The sequence below is a fragment of the Rutidosis leptorrhynchoides genome, chromosome 1 (genome assembly GCF_046630445.1).
Source record: "Rutidosis leptorrhynchoides isolate AG116_Rl617_1_P2 chromosome 1, CSIRO_AGI_Rlap_v1, whole genome shotgun sequence".
Classification (NCBI taxonomy): Eukaryota; Viridiplantae; Streptophyta; class Magnoliopsida; order Asterales; family Asteraceae; genus Rutidosis; species Rutidosis leptorrhynchoides.
Genome location: NC_092333.1, coordinates 58369055 through 58396523, shown reverse-complemented (window position 1 = coordinate 58396523; position 27469 = coordinate 58369055). Strand labels below are relative to the sequence as shown.

General features: G+C 33.6%; 1 protein-coding gene across 1 annotated transcript; it reads left to right on the top strand.

Annotated features, from left to right (window-relative positions):
• LOC139860208 (transcription factor bHLH128-like) lies at positions 1 to 26210 on the top strand. Its single transcript, XM_071848982.1, has 7 exons — positions 1 to 370; positions 765 to 863; positions 23641 to 23816; positions 24356 to 24484; positions 24689 to 24754; positions 25201 to 25269; positions 25913 to 26210. Exons 1-7 carry the CDS (start codon positions 1 to 3, stop codon positions 25961 to 25963), a joined length of 960 nt encoding a protein of 319 aa, XP_071705083.1. The 3' UTR covers positions 25964 to 26210.
• The last annotated feature ends 1259 nt before the right edge of the window (positions 26211 to 27469 follow it).

Here is a 27469-nt window from a genome sequence, read left to right as displayed (position 1 = left end):
ATGTATAATCCAAACTCAAATTCTTCATCTTCTGCATCTCAACCTTCAAGAGATCATCCTAACTCAATCAATGGAAACAACAATAGCGGCGGAGGAATAGGGCTCGCACGATATCGTTCAGCTCCGGTTTCCTTTTTAAACAGCACCGTAGACTCCGTCATTAATGGACAACAACAACAACAAGGACAGGGACAAGGACAAGGACAACAACAGCAGCATACAAACATGGTCGTCGGTGGGACCCAAACGCCTACTCGCTTCTTCACACCACCTGACTCGGTGCCGTCACAGCTTTCCTCATCCGGTGATCGGTTGCAAACGACGTCATTTCGATTAAATGAGTTCGCGACTGCTTTTAATGGTTTAAAAGGTACTACCACTACTATTTCTTTAGTTTTTATTTTTGTTATTATTTCATTATTTATATTTATATTTATAATTATTTATTATTAATTTAGATTTAACATGTAAATTTAAATTAATTTCGTAAGTACTCCGTATTAAAGATGTGTGATAAGTTAAACATTCGTAGTTATTTGTTCCAAGAGTTATTGGATAAATTTTTTTCTATTCATTATATCACTTTTCACGAACACTACCAAGTTGCTAAGGGCTATTAATATTTTTACTAATGCTAAATGGCTTAGACTACACACACCCATTTGATTCCGATTAAAACAACTAATTAAAATATCTACTCATACATATTATATTATAATTATAATTAACGAATCAACGATGATATATTGAGATATAATTTACAGGTGGTACAACAAATCAAATAGCTCCATCTCCGTTATTTAGGCATGGCAGCTCGCCGGCCGGTTTTCTCAACACTCTTGTGTCTTCAACCCAAACTACAGGTACGCCATGATTCATTTTAATGTCTCACCCTATTAACTTTTTGATAACCACCTTACTAATATGTTTGCACTATTATTATTATGCATAAATGATTTTTTTCAAACACAATCTTTAAGACATTAACATTATTAATTAATAATGATAATATATAATATATGCGTACACTAGCTTAGATATAAGTCAATTTTTTTTAGCTAGGTACTGTATACTAACGAAAATCTAATGATATAATGCTAGTATTATGTGGCACGTTCGTCATACATATTAGAACTTAAAACGTATAGTCATATTATAATTAGTCGGCTCGCTGAGTTGAAAAATCATGTATACTATTTTTATTTTTATTTTAGTTTTTATATAGAAAATAAGATAAGATATAGAAAGGTACACAAAGCTAGTCTAGATGAAATTTTTAGGAGAAACCCTAGTATTAATATTATATTCAAATTTTGCTAGCAACTTGCATATACTTTTTAGTTACTTATTCATCACAATCGAAGTGATACATGCATGTAAAGTTTGATTGTTTGCTATATATCTACACGTGTCTTGCAAATTGTACCAAAAAATCGTAAAAAGCAAGTCCGACGTACATACGTTTGGGCGATTTTTTTTCTTAATATATACACATATATAACTATATATAACATACTCCGTAATATAAGATGAGTAAAAGTGTAAAACGAGTATTTCAAGTGAGTTAATTTGCAAGCTGAATTAACCCGTGAGCATAATTTCATGTGTAATCATCCTGACTTTATTCATAAATCAATGAATAATCTTATGACGATGTAATTATATACTTAATTACAACACAGTAATGTCACTAACACTAAAAGAAAATCTAATAAACACTAAAAGAAAAACGAGACTGTCCAGATCTAACAAAAATTTAATAATAATCAGAATTAATGATATGACCATAATGGGGTAATGTTATTTTAAGAGGGAAAAAATTAGCGATCGAGAACTATTTTGGAGGGAAAAATTTAGCGCGAAAAAATAATGCGACGGATATTTGCGGTGATTAGCGTCACCGCAATTGTATTTTCTGTAGGGGTTTTGTATGAAATTTCATAAAACTATTTAGCAGCGGAAGCATGTACAACAATTTTTAAACCTTTCAAAAACTCCCCACTAAGGATCCAATTACATGTTGTTAAGAAAACTAAATAATAAATAGTGAGTTTAAAGACTACAACCTTTGAAGACTTTGAACTTGAGAAGTTATGAATGCTGAGAATACTAAGAAGCCAACGTAGCCTTCCTCTATCGGTAATCCACACTTGAGCAAAGTTCCAATTACAAATAGATGCTAGTCCTTATCAACCAATAATAATTGAAATAACAAGATGAAGAACAATCTTGTTCCTTCTTGTCTTATACAACTATCTTACACTAACTACTAACTTTTTTGCTATTAAAAGAAATACTTAGAAGTTAATTTTTGAGAGTTGCTTGCATGAGAGAAAAATGAAAGAAATACTTCTATCCTTTCCTTTTAAGTGTACGTATATAACAAATGTATGTTAGCTTTTAATAAGTGTTCTTACACTTAAAAAAAATACATAAAGTAAAAGCTAATCATAAATGCTAGATGAAATGATAGTATAAGATCATGATTATACTTCCACCATCTAAAATGGGGTGTAAAGATGTCCAATACATGACCCACTTGTTTAACATTTTACTTACATTTGTTCTTTCATATTTGTCAAACAAATATATAACACAATAATGTTACTTGCAACATTAATAAGTGTATATTTATATACATATATATATATATATATATATATATATATATATATATATATATATATATATATATATATATATATATATACAGTGTTACTTCATTGCAAATTATTATTTCATCTAAATAATAATATCATATTCATATTATAGTTGATCATATTTAAATCACATTTAAATACTTAATTAGGTATTTAATTGCTCTTTGTGTGTGACCCTATAGGTTCACATATTATTAGTAGTGTAAACATAAGTTGTGTCTTGGGCATTAATAACCAACAATCTCCCACTTGCACAAAATTCAACATATGTCAACACAGACAGTGGTAAACGTCTAGCAACATGTCACTGCCCCTAACAACACATGAAAAATGTCATTCCGAGCATCTATTGATTCTTAAGTTTAAACTTCAAGTCAATATATAGGTAAGATATCAGTTATCCCTTTGTTACTGACATCACGTTGAGCATGAGACATGGATAGCAATCAATCTCATATTTAGCTCATACATTATGTTACTCGATCAAGATTGAAAATGATAAAACAAACACCATTGAATATATCAATATAGTTTGAGCGTGGCCACGCATGTTAATCAATTTAAATCATCGAGGGGCCCATATATGTCAATCTCTCATCCAGATGAGAGGAACAAATCCCGTCTAGACTACACACGTCTCTCATGTGTCTCATATTATACTTAACAATAGCTTTTATGATTGCCTGGCTAAAGAACAATGTTTAACTATGTCAAATTATAACAATCCTCACACTTAAGACCCAATATGTATCTACGGTCTAAGGATATAAAGATATTACCATTTTCAAGAATCACTTATGACATCGATCCATGAAGTGATCTTGAAAGCGGGTCATGTCCAATGTTTATTCTTCAATAAACATAGGTGAATTTGGTTGCAACTCCCTTGCTCTACTTTCATCTTCATGAAAGTCAACAAACTTATTCATATTAGTCTTAACTCACAACTATTCTCATAGTTGTGATCGACTATGGACGTTTTTGAATAACGGGGTTATTCAAGGATTTAAACATACTAATAAAGAAGACAACAATTATTAATGAGTATGATTATCTCCAAATACATCATATCATTTAATATAAATGTTGCATAAATGTTCCAAAATATCATAATACTAAATTACAAATCATTCAAATCATTAACATTACGAAGCCCTATGCACCGAGCATGACCCTCGTGTTTTGATTGTGCCAAAGCCTTTGTAAAAGGATCAGCAAGGTTTTGATCTGTGTGAACCTTGCGAATACAAACATCTCCGTCTCCCACTATGTGTCGTATATAGTGGAATCTCCTAAGGATATGTTTGGTGCTGTGATGCGATCTAGGTTCTTTTGCTTGAGCAATATCACCATTGTTGTCGCAAAATATTTCTATGGGGTCTTCTATGCTTGGCATCACTCCTAAATCAGCAATGAACTTTTTCATCCACGCAGCCTCTTGTGCTGCCTCCGATGCAGCAATGTATTCAACTTCTGTAGTAGATTGTGCAACTACTTTCTGCTTAGAACTTTTCCAAGTTATAGCTCCTCCATTTAAGATAAAGACATATCCAGATTGTGATCGTGAATCATCTCTATCAGTATGGAAGCTAGCATCTGTGTAGCACTTTACAGTAAGATCTTCTTCCACACCACCATAAATCCAGAACATATCTTTAGTCCTTCTCAAGTACTTTAGGATATTCTTGACAGCCATCCAGTGGCTTTCATCCGGATTTTGTTGGTATCTACTCGTCAAGCTCAAAGCATACGATACGTCTGGTCTTGTACATAACATGGCATACATAATGGATCCAATTGCAAAAGCATATGGAGTTCCATTCATTCGTCTAAGCTCATCATTTGTGCTAGGACTTTGAGACTTGCTCAATATTGTACCATGTGACATTGGCAAAAATCCGCGTTTGGAATCTTGCATCTTGAATCTTTTTAGAATCTTTTTAATATATGCACTTTGGCTCAAGCCGATTAGCCGCTTTCATCTATCTCTATGAATTTTTATTCCTAGAATATAAGCAGCATCGCCAAGGTCTTTCATTTGAAAACACTTCCCAAGCCAAGACTTTACCTTTTGTAAAGTTGGGATGTCATTTCCAATAAGTAGTATATCATCTACATATAAGATTAAAAATACTACTATGCTCCCACTAGCCCTTTTGTAAACACATGGATCATCTTCATTTTGGATAATATCAAACTCTTTTATTTTCTCGTCAAAACGAAGATTCCAGCTTCTAGATGCTTGCTTTAATCCGTAAATGGCTCTTTTAAGCTTACACACTTTATTAGGATATTTAGGATTTACAAAACCTTCTGGTTGTTCCATATAGACATCTTCACTTAAATGTCCATTAAGGAATGCGGTTTTGACATCCATTTGACGTATCTCATAGTCATAATATGCGGCTATGGCGATGAGTATTCTAATTGATTTTAGCATGGCTACTGGAGAGAATGTTTCGTCATAGTCAACACCATGAGTTTGAGTGAAACCTTTCACCACTAGTCTTGCCTTAAATGTATGTACATTTCCGTCCATATCGGTTTTCTTCTTGAAAATCCATTTGCTCCCAACAGCCTTGCTATCAGGAGGTAGATCAACTAAGTCCCATACTTCGTTGTCATACATGGACTGCATCTCGTCATTTATGGCTTCATGCCATTTCTTAGATTCAGGATCTAATGTAGCATCTTTGTAGTTGGTGGGCTTACTTTCATCCACCAAGAAAATTTCATCATATCTTTCGGGGCTATGACGAGGTCTACTAGATCTACGAATGTCTTGTGTTACTTCAGGTTCCTGAGCAACCAATTGTTCAGGTTCTTCAACAGTTTGTTGATAGCTAGTGCTAACCTTAGGTGTGATATTTTGTGGTTCTTGAATTTCTTCAAGTTCTACATTACTCCCACTTGCTTTATTTAATAGAAACTCTTTTTCTAGAAAAGTAGCGTGTCTAGAAACAAACACTTTGTTCTCGGTAGGATTGTAGAAATAATATCCCATAGAATCCTTTGGATATCCCACAAAAATGCATTTGATAGATCTGGGATCAAGTTTGTTGGAAGTTTCTTGTCGAACATGAGCTTCGCAACCCCAAACTTTCAAATAAGATAAATTTGGAACTTTTCCATGCCATAACTCGTATGGTGTCTTATTAACCTTTTTGGTTGGTACCATATTTAATATGCGAGCAGCAGATAATAAGGCATAGGTCCAGAAGGATGGAGGAAGTGAAGTATGATTCATCATAGATCGAACCATATCAAGTAGGGTTCGATTCCTCCTCTCAGAAACACCATTATGTTGTGGTGTTTCGGGTGGAGTGCGTTGTGAAATAATTCTACAATTCTTTAGATGATCGTCAAACTCTTGACACAAGTACTCACCTCCTCGATCCGATCGAAGAACCTTTATCGTTTTGCCTAGCTGATTTTGAACCTCATTTTGAAACACTTTGAACGTTTCAAATGCCTCAAGTTTATGTTTCAATAAGTAAACATAACCAAATCTACTGAAATCATCAGTAAATGTAATGAAGTATCTTTCACCATTTCTTGACATAGTTCTAAAAGGACCGCATACATCGGTATGTATAAGTCCCAAAAGATCCTTTGCTCTTTCTCCAGAACCGGAGAAAGGTGCCTTTGTCATCTTCCCGCTTAAACAAGATTCACATACATCAAATGACTCAGAGTTAGTTGATTTTAAAATTCCATCAGATTGGAGTTTGGTTATGCATTTCTTGTTTATGTGACCAAGACGACAATGCCATAGATAAGTTTGATTCAAGCCATGCTTGAATCTTTTGGTGTTTATGTTATACATAGAACTATTATTGGATGAATCTTGTATGTCAACTTCATATATGCCATTCTGAGGTCGTGCCTCAAAATAAAAAACATCTTTATTGAAAACTGAAATATTACCATTAGAAAAAGCATACGAGTAACCAGATTCATACAAACGTGCAGCTGAAATAATGTTCCTAGTTAGACTAGGGACATAATAACAATTATTTAATATTAAATACAGGCCATTTGATAATAAAAGTTCATAAGTGCCTATTGCTAGGACCGCAACATGTGCTCCGTTGCCAACATGCAATACCAAATTGCCTGGTTTCAGCTTCTTAATCTTTCTTAGTCCCTGCACATTATTACAAATGTGAGTTCCATAACTAGTATCAAATACCCATGAATTACTAGAGAAAGCAAATAGTTCTATCATATAGATACCTGAGGTGCTAGCATTGCTAGCCTTTGTCTTCTTCAGCTCTGCAAGGTAAGTCGAGCAGTTTCGCTTCCAATGACCAATTTCTCCACAATGGAAACAAGTGGCATCTTTGGCAGGTTTTTCTTTCTTCTTGACAGAATCCTTTGGGACAAACTTTTTGCCTTTGTAGTTGCCCTGACTCTTAGGTTTTCCTTTACCTTTGTCTTTGGCTTGTGGCTTCTTGATTTTTCCTTCCCGAATCATGAGGACTTCATAGGTTTTGGATGGAATATTCTTCTCGGCAGTCTTAAGCATTAAATGCAACTCCGAGATAGATTTCTCCAAATTGTTCATATTGTAGTTCAAGACGAACTGGTCATATGACTTTTTTTTTTTTTTTTTTTTTTGAAAGGCAAGGTTAGTTGTTAGTTGTTAGACTCGAACCTGGGTCACTCTCGAATCCATGAAACATGGATACCAATGAAGCAAGGCTTCATTGGCAACTGGTCATATGACTTTGGTAGTGAGTTGAGGATCAAGTCTATTGCCAACTCAGGACCAATGGAAGATCCAAGCCTCTCAAGTTGATCTATGTAGCTCTTCATTTTTAGAACATAAGAGCTTACAGATGTCCCCTCTGTCATCTTGCATGCGTGTAATGCTCTGATAGTTTCAAAGCGTTGTTGCCTAGCTTGTTGCTGGAACATTTCCTTTAGCTGCTTAAGCATCTCAAAGGCATCATGATGTTCCAGGTCCTTTTGCAAGTCTGGAATCATGGTGGCTAACATGAGGCATGCTACCTCTGTGGAGTCATCCGTGTGCTTAGTCCAAGCATCTCGGATGCTCTTAGTAGCATTAGCAGGGGGTTCCTCTGGAACGGGTCCATCAAGTATATACGACTTCTTTTCGACTTTGAGAACAATTCTCAAATTACGATACCAGTCTAAGAAGTTTGTATTATTGAGTTTTTCCTTCTCTAAGACAGATCTTAGAGAAAGGTGGTGAACGGGTGCAGTTGCATTGGGTGACATCTACAAAATTAACCAAGTTCTTTTAGTATTTTAATATTTAATCCTTTAATAATTAATTACCCTAACTTTCTTATGAAAAATTAATTTATTAAAGGCTAGAATCCAAGTTACATTTAACCTTGAGTGGTTGGCTGATGCTCTCTCCACTAAGTTTAAATCAATCAAGGTAGGTAGCGATTACCAATTGCAAGTCTAATACAATTTCTATATCTTAATGGGATCCTTAACAACAATTGTCAACTGGTATGTTTAATCCCATCTATGCCTTGGGCCTCTTGTGTTTGGCTGATGCTCTCTCCACAAGAAGCACCAATTAAGTTGTCCTATTTAAAAACTATGATGCTCGGCCCAAGACTGTCATGGGAATCGCGAAACACCATCTCGGTAATCACAAGACGACCGTGGTGGTTGGCTGATGCTCTCTCCACAACGACGTACAAGTGACAAGCGAGTGTCTTAAAAAAGGATGGCATAAACTTACATTTTAAAGGGATTTTATGTTTTGTATTATTTCAATTTGACAAAACATTTCGTATAATAATTGTTGCATGCATTCAACAATATATTATACGTATACTTTAGATAAAATCATATTTTATATGTTGGTCTTGAGTTTATAGAATCTCTATTTTAGTCACTCACGGCGTGTCCAATTTTAAACTAATATCCTATATTAATATGCATATATTGAGCGCGCTAACTTAAGACCAATTTTAGTTTCTAATAAAACTCATTTTATTTAAAATTTTATACAAGAGTTTGGTTTAAATTTATTAAATTCATAATTTATTAAAAATTCATAATTTTAATGTCAATTTTGAGCTTTATGTAAAAACTCCTTTCTATTAAAACTCATTTTATACTTTTATGAAAAACCATTTTCAAAATTATATATAAATTTACCAAACTCTTATTTGTGTTTGATTTGTTAAAAAAAATATATTTTTCTAGCATGCAAATATCCTATATTCAATCATGCAACATACAAACATTAACACAACAATTAATAGGTGCATAGCCAAGCCTTTGTCTAATCGGTTTTCGTGAGCCAAACGAAGGAACCGGGTCAATCTAAGGACATAACAAATATCCATGCTTCATTGTGATGTCTTGAAGCTCCCACTTGCCTAGCTAACATTTGGTGTTGCAAATGGCTCCAAAATTGCTTAGAACTCAATCTTGAATTTTCTTCATGTCTTGTTACATTTTTATAGATAAAATATACAAGTCTACACTAATACTTTTACATCTCAAAATTAAACAAAACATGAAAAATAAAATTTTACAAACCATTATAAATGAAAGAATAATTTACAACCCAATCGAATTTCAACACAACCAAACATCACAAAATGGTTTAAAGGCTTTCTATGCACCATGCAACTTAATATATCAACTAGTATATATATAACAACTTCTACAACCATACATGCATGTAAAAGGAATGGTTGTAGCAAATAAAATAACTAGGTTGCATTTTAGAAATCTACAACTTTTCCTTTTTAGAAAAAAAAAAGTTGTTCATTTCTAATAATAAGAACAAGTTCTTATTGTATATAACATAAGTTTCTTAACACATGCAAAAGCGGCTCTTGATACCACTGTAGGGGTTTTGTATGAAATTTCATAAAACTATTTAGCAGCGGAAGCATGTACAACATATTTTTAAACCTTTCAAAAACTCCCCACCAAGGATCCAATTGCATGTTGTTAAGAAAACTAAATAATAAATAGTGAGTTTAAAAACTACAACCTTTGAAGACTTTGAACTTGAGAAGTTATGAATGCTAAGAATACTAAGAAGCCAACGTAGCCTTCCTCTATCGGTAATTCACACTTGAGCAAAGTTTCAATACCAAATGGATGATAGTCCTTATCAACCAATAATAATTGAAATAACAAGATGAAGAACAATCTTGTTCCTTCTTGTCTTATACAACTATCTTACACTAACTACTAACTCTTTTGCTATTAAAAGAAATACTTAGAAGTTAATTTTTGAGAGTTGTTTGCATGAGAGAAAAATGAAAGAAATACTTCTATCCTTTCCTTTCAAGTGTACGTACATGTATATAACAAATGTATGTTAGCTTTTAATAAGTGTTCTTACACTTAAAAAAAAATACATAAAGTAAAAGCTAATCATAAATGCTAGATGAAATGATAGTATAAGATCATGATTATACTTCCACCATGTCCATGTGCAAAAATGGGGTGTAAATATGTCCAATACATGACCCACTTGTTTAACATTTTACTTACATTTGTTCTTTCATATTTGTCAAACAAATATATAACACAATAATGTTACTTGCAACAATAATAAGTGTGTATATATATATATATATATATATATATATATATATATATATATATATATATATATATATATATATATATATAGTGTTACTTCATTGCAAATTATTATTTCATCTAAATAATAATATCATATTCATATTATAGCTGATCATATTTAAATCACATTTAAATACTTAATTAGGTATTTAATTGCTCTTTGTGTGTGACTCTATAGGTTCACATATTATTAGTATTGTAAACATAAGTTGTGTCTTGGGCATTAATAACCAACATTTTCAACGTTTGACCAAAGCTTAAATGAAAAGAAAATGAAAAAAAAATACTTTATTTTATTTGTGGCAACATCATCAAAAAATATCGCCGCAATTGTTTGGTAGACCGAGAGACTAGTCAGAAAGGCAAAGATTTTGTCGTGTAGTAGGTCTTTTGCGGTGATATTTCATTGCCACAAAAGATTTCGTTGTGCGTCCTACTTTTTCTTCTAGTGTGATCCTGTGAATTCATCTTTATCTTCTTCAATAGTACTCCTTTAATTTCGTCCTAAATCTATTGTTCCGTTTTAACTTTGGAGATTTTTTCTTCTTCTAAGTTAACTTTAAATATTTTTGTTTATGTTATTCGATGAATTTTATATTAATGCTTGCTCAAACGTTCGAAAATCAAAAGACTTTAACTTTTATTTTTATTACGGGGAGCCATGAACCCTTCATGCCCTTGAAAAGCTATTCCTTTCCATGCATATTTGCTCATTAAACACTCACGAATAGGGATGATAATAGATTGAATGATCATCATATATCCACATTCATATCAATTCAAAATTTTATCCATATTAATCTTCATATTGTTTTAATTCATCCACCCATCTATATTTTCGCTATTAATTAGGTTAATGGATATTGAATATTCAATTTATAATATTCATATTATGAAATGAAATCGTTAGTTTAGATAACAAATAAAATACATACACAAAAACGTATGTTATTTTTTGTGATTAATTAATAACAATAATTATACCCAATCACATGGATTTGAATATATGTTGACTAACATAATATGCAATCTCTTAAATTATTATTTGTTAATTCGGGCGATGATAGTAAATTCATGAATAATAAATAGTTATCATATTCGATCCACAAATAATCTATATCATTTTTACCCATATCCAACCCCGCTATTCATTCATTTAAATAATTCATAATTATTTTAATGAATCGGATTGTCTGAATATCTGATAAATTGAATATTTATTGACATTTGACATCTCTATTTATAAGATAATTCGGTTAAGCGACATACATTTAAATAAAAATACTTATATTTTTCAAGTAGCATATATATATATATATATATATATATATATATATATATATATATATATATATATATATATATATATATATATATATATATATATATATATATAAAACTTATTCGTTTGTGTACATGTTCAAGATTCATGAACATCTTATATATGTATTCACATTTTTATTTATATAGATCAAGTTTTTTAACTGATAAGTGAACAATGCAAAGATTATATATAATTAGGGTTTGTATAAAATTATAAATCGAGTAACACATGACTTTACAAACTAGTAAACCATAAAATGAACGTCTCAATATTTTGTTTTAAACGACAAAGATAATTCATTAAACACCTAACAAAAAGCTAAACAATACAAAAGTAACGTAATTTAAGAAAACACTTTCCTATTATCCTTTTTTTTAAAGGCAATAGTTGACATCTAATACTCTCATTTTTCACACACACAAGCACTTTCTGGCGAAAACCCGAACCATATTAAAGGGATCCGAACCTTAAACCATCCTGAGGGGCAGACGAGTTGGACCTGTATCCTGAATATGGTCAGTAAAACCTTCAATGGGGCAACTCGGCTTATCGGAATAAATTCCACGAGTATTTTTAAGGAAAGAGGACCCGAACTCGAGACCTTTCCCCCCTCCCAACACATAAGCATTGGGGTGAACCACTGGACCACAAGAAAAAACTAAATTTCGTAGAACCAATCCTGTGAAAGCTAACTCGATACTTACGTGAATACAAAAGGGTTAAGGGGTAGAACCCTTTACGGATCGGCGACCTAGGGGCGGTGCCCTCTTGCGGGTATCTAGGGGACAACGCCCTTTGCTGGCCCCAAATAATATTATATCATACGTGGATAACTAAAAGTTGTTTTCAAACGACTTTTCCCACCAAAATATTGATTAGGTATCTCCCACCAAAAATGAATAGGTGTACCCTTTAGTTTAACCACAAAAAATAATTGATTTATGAATTTAATTTGTTTTTTTATTTCGCTTTTGCTTTCAGATATGCATGACAGTGATACACTGAAAATATCAACTCTCTAATATAGGTTTTTGTGATTTCGTTGCCCATAACATTAATTGATGTTCTCGTCTTATTTCTGTAAGGTTTCGTGATCCTAGCTAGGCTAGCATCAATAGGTCGAAATACTTTATAGAAAAATTATTCATATGTTTCAAAATTATCCGGATTATCATACATAGTTTCTAGGAGTAATGGTAACAGATTTTACAGACGTGATTGATCGATCAAAGGGTCGGTAACAACTATATGAGTAAACAATTAGGCTATATAAATAAAAGTGCTCTTCATGGTCGTCATCGACAACCTGTTTAGTGTAGTTATATTTAGTAATTATAATAAATAAATAAATATACAGAGTATCTATTTTATATAATTTTTAGATATAATGATATTAATATATTGACATAAACTTTAATTTCTCTCAGCAACAAGCTATATTAGTTTTTTTTTCGACGAAAATATTAATATATATGTAAAAGATCGTAAACCTTTGAGAAGTTTGCCGGTCTGGTATTTATACTTGCCTCCCGGAGTAAGCCTATATCACTACAAAAAAAATTTCATTTTTTGACGCTTTTATTATTATTGACATTTTTAGCACTTTAATAACTTGACATGTTTTTGACACTTATACGTATCACAAAGTTGAAAACATGAAAAAACATGGTGTCAGAAATTTTAGCATAAAAAATATGGTGTTTTTTAAAATTTGAAGTGCCATTATCTATTTGATACTTTTTAGTTTCATTAGGTTTTTATTTTTGACGCTTTTAAGTGTCAAAACTTTATGACACTTATAGATGTCAAAAACATTTCAAATTATTCACATTATAAGACATCACATATATATAGTTTAAGTGTAAAAGAAAATGAAAGCATTTTTTTGTAGCGATATGGATAGGCTCGAACATGACACTCATGGAGTATCGAGGTATTTTATAAGCATATGACTTTTACGGGGTGAGTTTAGTGTGTTGCGATAAATAACATAGAGTTCACGTGTCATTGCCGGTCTATACATTTTGAGAACTTTAATTTCTCTTTTAAATTTAGATATATGATCGGTGAATACCTAATGAAAAAAGGAAAAAACATAAATCGCTTTTTTTCCGAGGCTCGATTGGAAGATTCACACGAAACAAAGAACAAGTACGTAGTTTAATAAATATAAAGGATCAATAATAGAATGTTAAGTTACAATGTTTTTGCGAGCAAGTGGGACTTTAAATTTTTGAAGTGCCATTAACTATTTGATACTTTTAAGTGTCATTAAGTTTTTATTTTTGACGCTTTTAAGTGTCAATTTTTTTTTGACATTTATAGATGTCAAAAACATTTCAAATTATTCACATTTTAAGGCGTCAAATATAGTTTAAGTGCAAAAAAATGAAAGCATTTTTTGTAGTGATATGGATAGGCTCGAACATGCCACTCATGGAGTATCCGATGGAGGTATTTTATAACCATCTAACTTTTACGGGGTGAGTTTAGTGTGTTGTCATAGACAACACAGAGTTCGCATGTCTTTGCCGGTCCATACGTTTTGAGAACTTTAATATCTCTTTTAAATTTGGATACATGATCGGTGAATACCTAATGAAGAAAGGAAAAAACATAAATCGATTTTTTTTCGAGGCTCGATTGGAAGATTCACACGAAACAAAGAACAGGTACGTAGTTTAATAAATATAAAGGAATCAATAATATAATGTTAAGTTACAATGTATTTGCGAGCAAGTGGGACTTTAAATATCATATGAATATGAATATAAATATCATCCATTGGTTCCGAACAACGCCCATGGTTTGGTCAATCTGGAAAATACGGAGTACAATACACTTTTATATTCACTTAAATTAATATATAAACTTAAACTTAATTATTAGATGTAGTCGTGCTTTTAGTTTTTTTTCTTCTTACTTTTTAAGTTGAAGTGTTTCTTTAATACCAAAAACTTGGCACAAAATGGCATGTACGTAAGCCAATACGGAATATTTTTCTCGTATATGAGAACGTGTATTTAAAACTTACCAATTCGATCAATTTAATTTAAAACATTTTGTTACAAAATTCGTTTCATTTACTACATCTAATTTGTCTCATTAAGAGAAATCTTCTATGAACTATAAAATGTAAGATGAACACTAATTTCATGTTCAACATGAAATTTGAGTGCCTACTCAAAAGTTGCCTAGTTGCTTGCATGCAGATGCGTCCTGTCGATTTCAATTTTTCATATGAGTCCTGTTCAATTAATAAAAAATAAGCCTTTTGTATACAAAAGTTTTAAATATATCTAAGAATAAGTTCAGTAAATATTAAAAAATTAGGTTAAATACGAGCATTAGTCATGACGATATTTTTCATAAATACTACACATTGTTGAATAATGGGCCCCTTTGATTATGGGCCATGTGACAACGCACGTGTTGAACACCCTCAAATCTGACCCTGCTTGCATGCATAGAGTTTTCTAACCTAAATGAATGTCTCTTATACTTGATCGATATATTGAAGAAAATATAAATGGTTTAGATAAAGACCTAATGAAACTTCATAAAGAACTTGGTTATGAAGTACAATTTACAATGAAGTATGTCTGAAGAATGATAATGTGTTAGATTCCGACAACAAACATTATAAAGTAGTCCTATTTAATTATTCATAAGTAGGATTAGACAAAAATAAATAACTTAATTAAAATAAAACAAGTTGCATGGTGCAAGTTGCATGCAAGTTGTAATATTAAAATGATCGAAATGAAGTTGGTGGTGGATTGATTCACTGCATCGCAATAATCATCATCATCGTAGCCATTCGTATCCCACCAATCACATGCGTCTTCTTTTCTGTTCTACCACCACTCATGTTTACGCTCGTCACGCATCTACCACACCACAATTTCCGTGTTACTTCAATTTTAACAAATTTGATGATTTTTGTCTAATTTCATAAGAATAACGATAACAATAATGATAGTAATAGTATCATGCAAAAGGTTTTGTATCAAAACCTTAGCTAACCCACACCAGACAGTCTCACACTCAACACGTAAGAGATAAATTAAGCTAATTTAGTGGCCGCAAGGCGACACGTACTGTTTGGGAACAAGATTCGAACTGAGGTCATTAGTTTCGTGCACATACCCCAATGCCCTTAACCATCTAGAATACACGGCTGAGGACAATAATGATAATCGTACTAGTAATATCAATAATAATGTAATATCAATAATAATGTAATTAGTAATAATAATAGCAATGGTAATAATATGGAGTTTCTAACGATAACCCTTAGATAGGGGCGAAACTTATTGAGGGCATGGAGGGGTAACTACCCCTATTAAGTTTTGGGTAAGTAATATGATTTGAAGCCTTTTGAATTACACACGTTTGAACTTTTGAATTAACTAAATCATTAAAATGTATTAATGTTTGCCTTCAGAAATGTCGATGTTTGCACCATAACGACAACAATAACCTCTTATAATTAATTATATAATAATAATGTAGTTAATAATAATAATAATAATAATAATAATAATAATAATAATAATAATAATAATAATAATAATAATAATACTGTAGTGAATAATAAATATAAATAATAACAATAATAATAATAGTAATCAGTAATAACATGTAATAGGTTCATACGTTGGTTATATAGTCCTAGTGTGTATCTTAATATGTAATATGTTTGTGTAATCCTTGGTTTGCAATCTTTGCAAACTAAGTCTTCGTGCATTTGTTCCATTGAGTGTGGCCATTAACATGTAAGGTCACACTCTTTTTGTTCATTTCGAGTTTATTCATATATATACAAATTCTTGCTTTAAAAAAAATAATAATAAACAAATAAATAAATATTCCATAATAAGAGTTTCTATATTTCTTTTATGTCCACTACATTTAAAAACATTAATTTTCTAAAAGTAATATCTACACGACTCAATGTGATTATTTTGAAAAGGTGTTATCAAAGTTTTTCATGAGAATTTTTTTGTTCCACCCGGGGTTGTTTTCTTTTTATTCTATTAATTCAGTTATGGATATAGATGAGAGAATGGATAATAAAGACTATATACATTTAGTAGAGAATAAAAATTGTTGTTTACTTTTATGATGTATAGATAACCTGAATGAGAATAAATGACCCTTTTAACCTTTAAGGATACAATACAAAATGAAAACCATTTACGATTACAATTGATTATAAAAAAAGAGTAATATCTCCATCTGCATACACAATAATCAAAACACCAAATTTCATATCACATAAATTGGTCCACCGTCCACGTCGTTAAACTTTATACACATAACCCCAAATTGTATACCCTTTGGATAAACAAATATACTCTACAATATTCGTACACATAGCCCCAATTTCATATATCCACAAATCGGTTGAAACTCCATAAACCATTTACAATTTTTCTCCAAGATCTCACGTGTTTGTGAAAATCTTATCTTAGACCACTCGTAGCGATGAGGGCGTGGGTTGGTGGAGTGAGTTGCTTTTTGCACTTTTTTTATGAGTAGGATTAGTGGGTTTTTTGTGTGGAGTATTGGTGGTGTGGGTTTTGGTGTGGATTAGTAGTGTTGTGATGATGTGTTAAAATATAATTGGTAAAGTAGTTAAAAAGGGATAAAAATTATATTTTTAAAATAATATAAAACCATTAAATATATTCCAACCCACTCAAATTTTGACACCTAGCACTCAAGCCCCAACTCCTCATCTGAGAGATTCCCACCGCCGCCCCCTTTTTTCTGCCAACCGCCGCCCCGCTACGGCAACAAGGGGCGTGGGATTTTTGCCAAATCGGATCTCACTGGCTTGGGTTATTACCGCTACAAGTAGTCTTAGGGGTATGTATCATCGTGTTTTTTTCTTTCTTTTTTCATAGTCAAAAGTTTTCACAGAATTAAATTAGAGATTTATACAAACTCAATTTGGGTTTTCTAATCTTATTTATAATTTTATTTTATTGCAAATATCTTCAACTCATGACCAATTCGAATATGCAGTAAATGGTAGTTTGATTGGTGATTTACGATCTATCTAAGGTTTGAGGGTAATATGGAGAAAAAAAGAGCTATATGGGGAGGACAGTGGTTTTGAGGGTGACCCAGACAGCTGTTCCCTCAATTAAGCAAAACAATAAGTCTCAAGTAAACAAGGAACCATGGTGACCGAATAAGTTTTGTGGACCATTAAGCCCATTAATCCAAAAGTAAACAGGCCCTTAAGTTGAATCATTCCGTTCTGCAAGCGGACAGCGGTCATATTGAGAAAGGTCCAGAGTCTAGATCCATATATAGGTCCGGCCCATTAACCAGGCCTAAGCTAAGTTCTAGTTTTCATTAATTGATTTATACTAGTTTTCGAACCCTCGCTTCGCGCCGGGAGTTCGATTTTTAATGTATTTTATTGTGTTTAGTTACGGAGCCTGCGAGTGAAAAATCAACATATATGAATAGTACCCTAAATATTTAGCGTTTTTGTTAAAATATCATAATGTTTTTCTAGATTAGTCTAGAATTAGAAACTTGTCTTAGATATTTAGTACTAGATATTTGAGTTATATTAACTAGAAGTTACTAGATGTGTAGCAAGAAAAAATATCAAGGATTACTAGAATCCTCTAACCCACATTTCAAGGCCTATAAATAGGCCATTTAGGTTGCAAATGTGAATGTACTCAAGACACAAGAATTCAATAAAATCCTTTCTTTCTAAAACAAGAAATCTTCCTTATATTCACCATCATTCACAAATAATAAGTTTCTATAAAATATCCCCTCATAATTACTACTCATCACTAATTTACTACATCTAAACATCAACTAATCAACACTACTAATTAATCTAAAAACATAACAATTCTATCAAGTGGTATCAAGAGCCGTATTGGGCGTTCGTTCGAATACACCATGACTACCGTTGGTGCGTACAATATTCCCGTTCCCATCTTTGATGGCGATAACTATGATTTTTGGAGTATCCGAATGAAGACATATTTCCAAGCACAAAGTTTGTGGGATATTGTCGAAGTCGGATTTACAACTCCAAAAGACGTCGAAACTCTGTCCGCGGAAGAACAAGAAAAATACAACAAAAATGTTGTAAGAAATGCTGCTGCTCTAGGCTATATTCAACAAGCCTTGACACCGTCTATCTTTCCACGAATCATGGGAGCTACGACAGCCAAAGAGGCGTGGAAAATCCTTCAAGAAGAATTTCAAGGAAATGCCAAGGTGAGATCAGTCAAACTACTAACTCTACGACGAGATTTTGAAAATTTAAATATGAAAAAGACTGAGACCGTAAAAGATTACTATTCTAGAATCAAAGAAATAGTAAATCAAATGAGAGCCTATGGAGATAATATAACTGACAAAAGGATCGTAGAAAAGATACTTATCAGTATGATCGAAAAATACGATCATGTCATTACTGCTATCGAAGAGTCGAAAGATATCGAGACTCTATCGGTATCTGAATTAATTGGCTCTCTTGAAGCATATGAGGCTAGACTGAGTCGGCGTAGTGAAAACTCACTAAAAAGTGCCTTTCAGTCTAAACTCAAAATAAGGTCTCAGAAATCTAATAATGAGGGGAAAAGAAATCTCGAAGAAAAGTCGAGAGGAGGAGAAAAACCCAGAACCGGGTTTGATCAGAGAAGAAAAAACTATCTTCCATGTGGTATCTGCAAAAAGACAAACCACTTGGAGAAAGATTGTTTCCACAAAGGGAAGCCACAATGCAATAATTGCGAAAGATTTGGGCATATAGAAAAAGATTGCCGTTTAAAACAAAATCATCGAGCTAACTTCACAGAAGAAAGTGAAGATATACCGGAGAACAAAAATCAGCTATTCTATGCCTGCCATGTCGCAAATAAACAGATGGACAATACTTGGTTGATCGAAAGTGGGTGCAGCAACCACATGACAGGAGATGAAAAGTTATTTGATAGTATCAACACGTCCGTAAAGTCCCGCATCAAACTAGGGAATAGAGCGCTTGTTGACACTAAAGGCAAATGTACGATAACTGTTCAAACTAATAACGTCACTCGATCTGTTAATGACGTTCTTCTAGTACCAAGCCTTGCAAGTAACTTGCTAAGTGTTGGTCAAATGATAGAGCACGGATACTCTTTACTCTTCGAAGATAAAACATGTGTTATACGTGACAAGAAAAACAACTATAAATTAATAGCCGAAGTTCCAATGGAGAATCGCAATTTTCCACTTCGCTGGCAGTATATCAGAGACACAGCGATGAAAGTTCAAGTTGACGAATCATGGCTATGGCATCGAAGATTTGGCCACTTTAACTTTCACGCATTAAAAATCCTCCAACAGAAGAATATGATGAGAGACTTGCCGACCATAGAAGATATCACCGACACGTGTGAAAGCTGTATGATGGGCAAGCAACATCGAAAACCTTTCCCTCGTGACAAAGCTTGGAGAGCGAAAGGTATACTAGAGCTGGTGCACACTGACGTTTGTGGACCAATGAGGACCCCGTCACTTAACCAAAACAGGTACTTTATTCTCTTCATCGATGACTATTCTAGAATGACGTGGGTGTACTTCATGCGTGAAAAATCTGAAGTATTTACTATATTCAAGAAGTTCAAGAATTTTGTAGAAAAGAGTAGTGGCCATCATATAAAAACACTAAGGAGTGATAGAGGAAAGGAATATACCTCTACACAATTCAATAAATTTTGCGAAGATGAAGGAGTTAAACGCCAACTCACTGTTGGTTATGCCACTGAGCAAAATGGTGTCTCTGAACGCAAAAATAGAACTGTAATGGAAATGGCCAAAACAATGATACATGAAAAAGGCCTTCCAAACAGTTTCTGGGCTGAAGCTGTATACACAGCTGTATATATACTAAATCGATGCCCCACGAAAGCCGTAGAAAACAAGACTCCAATAGAGTCATGGAGTGGGAAGAAACCGTCGGTGAAACATCTACGAGTATTTGGATCTATATGCTACATCCACGTTCCTAAGGAGAAACGTCACAAGCTCCAAGAAAAATCAGAAAAAGGAATATTCTTGGGCTATAGCACACAGTCAAAAGGCTACCGAGTCTATACCTGAAGACCAATAACATCATGATCAGCCGAGATGTGGAGTTTGAAGAAGACGCTTCTTGGAACTGGGAGAAAGACAAAGTTGAAAAACAAACATATCTGCCGCGGATATCTATAGAAACTCCAGCTCAACAACCACTACAAATGGAGCATTATGGACAAGATGAAAGTACCGGAGAAATGAGCCCTACTACGCCAAGTTCCCCTTCAGCAACATTACCTTCAGCGCAAGAAGATTCAAGTCCAGAGTCAACACCTGGAAGAGTCAAGAAGTTAACGGAGGTATACGAGACTTGCAACTTCACAACTATAGAACCTGAAAGCTATGAAGTTGCAGCAAAAGATGAAAAGTGGGTGGCTGCTATGAACGAAGAAATCAGAATGATCGAGAAAAACAACACATGGGAGTTAGTTGATCCTCCAGAAAATAAATAAATCATTGGAGTTAAGTGGGTTTACAAAACAAAGCTCAACCCTGATGGTTCTATACAAAAACACAAAGCAAGGCTAGTAGCTAAAGGCTATTCGCAACAACCAGGAGTCGACTACACCGAAACCTACGCACCTGTAGCACGACTGGATACTATACGAGCACTTGTGGCGCTAGCAGCTCAACGAAGATGGAAGATTCACCAACTAGATGTGAAATCTGCCTTTCTAAATGGATTTCTCGAAGAAGAAATATACGTAAAGCAACCACAAGGGTTCATCCAGAAAGGAAAGGAAGATCAAGTTCTAAAGTTGAAGAAAGCCTTATATGGACTTAAACAAGCACCACGCGCATGGTACAGTCGAATTGACAGCTATTTCACAAGTTCAGGATTCAGGAGGAGTCAAAGTGAGCCCACACTTTACATCAAAACCCAAGGTAACTCTGACACTCTCATTATTTCCTTGTATGTAGATGATCTTATATATACGGGAAACAATAAGAGAATGATACAAGAATTTAAAGAAGACATGATGAAAACGTTCGAGATGAGCGACCTTGGTTTGATGCACTATTTTCTTCCCATCGAAATCAGTCAAGAAAATGAAGGCATCTTCATTTGTCAAAATAAATACACGAAAAATCTCCTGAAAAAATTTAAACTATATGGTTGTAAAACCGTAGCCACGCCACTAGTTGCAAATGAGAAGATGAGACAAGAAGATGGATCGGAGAAAGCAGACGCTTCAAGATTCAGAAGTCTCATCGGAAGTCTACTATATCTAACAGCAACAAGACCAGACATCATGTACGCAACAAGTCTACTATCCAGGTACATGCAAAACCCTACTCAAATACATTACGGAGCTTCTAAAAGAATACTACGATACTTGCAAGGTACCATGGACTATGGTATATGGTACAAGCCCACAATAGACTCGAAGCTTCATGGATACACAGATAGTGATTGGGCCGGATCGGTGGATGACATGAGAAGTACTTCCGGATACGCATTCACACTTGGATCTGGTGTATTCTCATGGACATCAAAGAAACAAGAAACGGTGGCACAATCGCCAGCCGTAGCCGAGTACGTCGCAGCCGCTAACTCAGGCTAAGAAGAATACTTGAAGACATGGGCGAAAAACAAGATGAAGCTACTCAAATATTATGCGACAACAAGTCTGCAATTGCAATGGCAAAGAATCCTGTGTTTCATGGTAGAACAAAACACATTGATATCAAATATCACTTCTTACGAGAAGTCACCGCTAAGAAAGAGATTGAATTAAAATACTGCAAGACCGAAGAGCAGATTGCAGATATTTTCACTAAAGCACTACCAAGACCAAAGTTCGAGTTCTTACGCAACATACTCGGAGTAACCTCGAAAAACATTAAGGAGGAGTGTTAAAATATCATAATGTTTTTCTAGATTAGTCTAGAATTAGAAACTTGTCTTAGATATTTAGTACTAGATATTTGAGTTATATTAACTAAAAGTTACTAGATGTGTAGCAAGAAAAAATATCAAGGATTACTAGAATCCTCTAACCCACATTTCAAGGCCTATAAATAGGCCATTTAGGTTGCAAATGTGAATGTACTCAAGACACAAGAATTCAATTAAATCTTTTCTTTCTAAAACAAGAAATCTTCTATTATTCACCATCATTCACAAATAATAAGTTTCTATAAAATATCCCCTCATAATTACTACTCATCACTAATTTACTACATCTAAACATCAACTAATCAACACTACTAATTAATCTAAAAACATAACAATTCTATCAGTTTTTTTAAAAGTGTCCGTTTTGCGTATAGTTAGTGACATTGTGTTCATAAAATTATTTCGAGTTTAAGGATGGTGTCGGAAAAATTTAACTCGTTGCGAGCGAGAAGATATGAACTGTTGAATATTTGAGTGGAGTTTATTTAAGATATTTTATGAAAATTTTGATTTTTGACGCTTTAACCCCCTGTGTTGGGGGTCGATTTTAATTTTTGAACAAAGTGTGGGGGGGCTTTTGTGGTGTTACTTGAAAGAAAGAAGGGAAAATGGGGGAAAGATGGTGAAAAAACGAAAATACCCCTGGTACTATTCATAACTTTTGTCTAATAGTTAATATGGTAATTTAACATTTTTTTTTTTTTTTTAATTCCATCTATGGATCTATGGAATTCCCATATAATTCCATTCCTAGATATGCACTACTAACATTTTTATAAGAGTTTCAATTCACTATAAGAAAGATGTCGAATACACGCACATTTTACCCACAAACGCAATTCGTGGGTGTATAGTCATAGACTACTCACGAATTTAATCCGTAGGTGATGGCTAGATTCTTGTATTGTTAGTACATTTTCTCATGTATTTTAAAGTTTTTGTAGTCTATATTTGTAATTCTAGTTTTAATCTTTAACTGTATGTGGCTATAAACAATTTTAACATATAGTAAATGAATACAAACTAACAGAAATGCATGCATGCTGTAGATGCAAGGGGCAATTCGAGACTACCATCTCAACTTAGTTTCACAGGAACGAACTCTTTCTCGCAAATATCGGAAGAAAGTGATATTACCAATTCTCTCGCATTTACCTCCTCATCGTCATCACATAACAAAAGACCTAAGATGGACATCAACGGTCTAAATATGTTGGAGTCCGAGGTACTAATTACACATATGACATAATCTATCAACAGAGTCGTATTATAAGATTCTTGTTACTCCGAACTGCAAGGGTTTGTTCGGTGGTTGAGGCTTGAATATCTCTAGTGTAGAGATCAAGTTCAATCCTCATATATAGTTTACAACTTTGAGGCCTTGTTGCCTAGCTTTAATAGAAAATTTAAGTTTATAGGGTTACTCATATATTAAAAACGACTTTGTAAGCCAGTCAAATCCGCATAGTGTTCCTCATATACCATATACAACTAGAAACTCATCCGAAAAATGTAAATACAGTAAATTGGCTCAAATGCACCTATAGTCAAAACAAGGTAAAATAATATAAATTAACAAATACACGGGCATTTGTGTTCATTTATATTTTCGGATTAGTTTTAGTTAGATTTGATATATAAAGAACACTCAAACTTGCATACAAGACTTACAAAATCGTTTTTAAATATAAGTGACAAACTCCCTCATGGAACTACGTACTAAAGGAGTAAGAATACTAGTAACAAATGTATATTAATTTCCAGCTAAATTTCGGGCTATCTGAATCTGCTCTGGAGGCTGCCACGGTGATGGACCTCCCTCTTGACTCCGTTCCTTGTAAGATTCGAGCTAAACGTGGTTGTGCTACTCACCCTCGTAGTATTGCTGAAAGGGTAAACAACTACATACATGTTATATATATCCTTTCATAACTCGTATATTTATTTAGATATGTTGTACTTAATAGTTTGCAAATTACTCCATATTAGTCATGATCATGATTTACTTGCACATATTTATTCAGTTGTTATCTCATATCTTCAATTGTATACATTACGATGTATTTGTGATTTTGCTATTGTTTATACTGATATCAGGAGCGGAGAACAAGAATAAGTGGGAAGTTGAAGAAATTGCAAGATCTTGTCCCAAATATGGATAAGGTAAAATATGTTTTTGATATGAAATGACTTGGATTAATATACATATGAACCGCAAATTTATAGCAATTCAAAAAATCTAACATAGAACTGATCGAAAATGATCAAGAGATAACTCTATGTTAGGCCGCCTATATCAGCGTAAAAGTACTCACCCTTCTCGGATTGGGTGTGCACTCATTGCGCTGCAAAAAGCCCACTAAAAGACAATCAACGCTCAACTTTTTTTTAGAACGTTCAACTTAACTTTGGTCAAACTTAATCTTTTGTGACGCACATCATCGCTAAAGAGCGTCACAGTTGTTTTTTATTTTATTTTAGACTTGATGATTGTTGTTTTGTCATGACACTATTTACCTATTTTTCGTAATGCATTTCGTTCATATATCATTATTTACCTATTTTTTACATTGTCATGACACTAATTTGACGAGTACATGTTTTCTCAGCAAACGAGCTATTCAGACATGTTGGATCTGGCGGTACAACATATTAAAGGCCTTCAAACTCATGTTCAGGTTGGTAATTGGTATGAAAGGATTATTATCGATGATTTGATGAAGAACTCCGATGAGGACGATGACGATTGCGATTACGATTGCGATTCGGTTTCATCCTCGGACTCGGAAGCGTAGAAGCTATGGTTTAAGGTCTACGTGTTGTGTGATTGGCTCTATGAGTCTAACTCTCATTCGTGTTCACGTTTCATTTTGTTTTGGGTTATGTGATTGTTTTATTGGGGTCATTTGAGTTGATTTGTCGTGGTTTTTCGTGTTTAGTTTTTTGTGGTGTTTGTTGGTTAGATAGTTTGTATTTTGTAGGTGTGTTCTTATCGTGGGTGCCTTTTCTAGCTTCTTGCTAGTTGTATTTTATTTTTATCTATAAAATTGCTTGTCTTTCAAAAAAAAAATGAAGTCACAATCCCAGCACCTTCTTGGCTGTTTTTTTTTTTTTTTTTTTTATAATTAAGGGCATGAAGTAATTATGTACACTAGCTGGCACAAACTATATATGAGCTTCTACAATATGATGTGTTCAAACACGAGGTGGTAGTCGAGTGGTTAGGGCTTACCCTTCGCAGAGTCTAAATAAGAAACTCGAAAAAACTGCAATAATGACAATAATGTATAATGTGTGATATATTCTATGGTTTCTTTGCAGAGCCTAAATAAGGAACTGGAAAACTGCACATGTGGATGCAAACCAAACTGAAAGAATCTTTGAAGGGGATTTATGTTAAGGTACAATGTGATGTTAACATCAAAACCAGCAAATGATAAGAGCCTCGTTGAATGGACATGAGAGCACATCAAAAGAAAGCGATTTTAATTTATTTTCAGATTAAATAAAATTAATGTATACTTATTTTTCCCTTTAATATTTTGGACCTTTAATTTACATCGGGCCTTTGTTCAGGATATTTTTGTAAAGGATTTTGTTTAATGTTTATATGATTACTAGATTTATGAGCCCGTGCGTTGCACGGAAAATTATAATCAAACTAAATCGAAACATAAGATCAAAACAATTACTATCTAATATTAGTGTGATAATATTAGTGTGGGGGTAAGTAATTACCACTTAAGTTAGGTAGAAGTGGCAAGAGCAATATCCTCAAGCTCCTTTTCACGTTTTGCCTCCAAAGATAGTGACGCATAATAATAAGCCTAACAGTCTCAAATGTAAAAAGTAATTTGAAGCATATTAACTAATGGTTGGTTTGTTGGACTGTTAGTATCATTTGCTAATTATGTTAATCTTGCAGTTACAGCTGAATATGAAACATCATATTTAAATATACACTAAAATCCGATTCACTACAAAAGATCTTACATAATGGCAAACAAAGTGCAACCTAGTGACCATATTTCATTTCGTTCATCAATGTAAGTATGGTTGGGGCAATCCCACAATTCAGAAGCTCGAAAGGATGTTGAAACGTACGCCGATGCCCATTCTTAAACAATACTCAAACACACAGATGATTACATGTAATGTAGTATGAAGTGAGCACCCGAAAACTATTAACTATATAGTTAAAATGACAACCTGCAGTTTCATTGCCTCTAACCGAGAGCGAATTTGCCTCCGAGCAGGTCGAGCACTTCCAAAATCCATTAATATCGCCAAATGTGGTTGACCTTTACGATGCGTAAGAAGGACATTTCCTAGTTTGACATCATTTTTCCTGGTTTGACATCATTATGTGCATATGGAGGCTCGAAGGGGATGCAAATGCTCAAGTCCTGTGCAAAGTTGCAATCCAGATTCTTCTAAAGAGGACACTATGTGCAAGAATATCAACACGTATATAACGAAAAAAGTGTCTTATTCCAGAATCATGGGCCTATATCATTTAGTAAATAGACATGTCACACACACACACACACACACACACACATACGTGTGTATGTATTGAATCGGCCACCATTTGTGCTTGGCGCTGGAACAGGGGTTGGTTCCGACCACACTTGCCTGGGACTGCACACGACCCGGTAGGCAGTTGGCATCCAAAGGGTGCACGGGGTTAAAGGTTCCCCGCTGATCTAACCCTTTTTCATCTCAAACATACGTGTGTATGTTTGTGTATGTGTGTTTATGGTTATGTACACTTCTATTTAATCCTTTTTAGGAATGCTTAATAACACACGCAGAGCAATACAAAATAGACAGGTGTATGAAAATGGTCAACCATCAGGTGACATATTATAAAGGTCG

Excerpts from the sequence above, each read along its gene's own strand:
- LOC139860208 (XM_071848982.1), top strand. The coding sequence starts at position 1 with ATGTATAATCCAAACTCAAATTCTTCATCTTCTGCATCTCAACCTTCA. Across the intron at positions 371-764 it reads TGCTTTTAATGGTTTAAAAG|GTGGTACAACAAATCAAATA; the intron begins GTACTACCACTA and ends TATAATTTACAG. Across the intron at positions 23,817-24,355 it reads TAAATATGTTGGAGTCCGAG|CTAAATTTCGGGCTATCTGA; the intron begins GTACTAATTACA and ends ATTAATTTCCAG.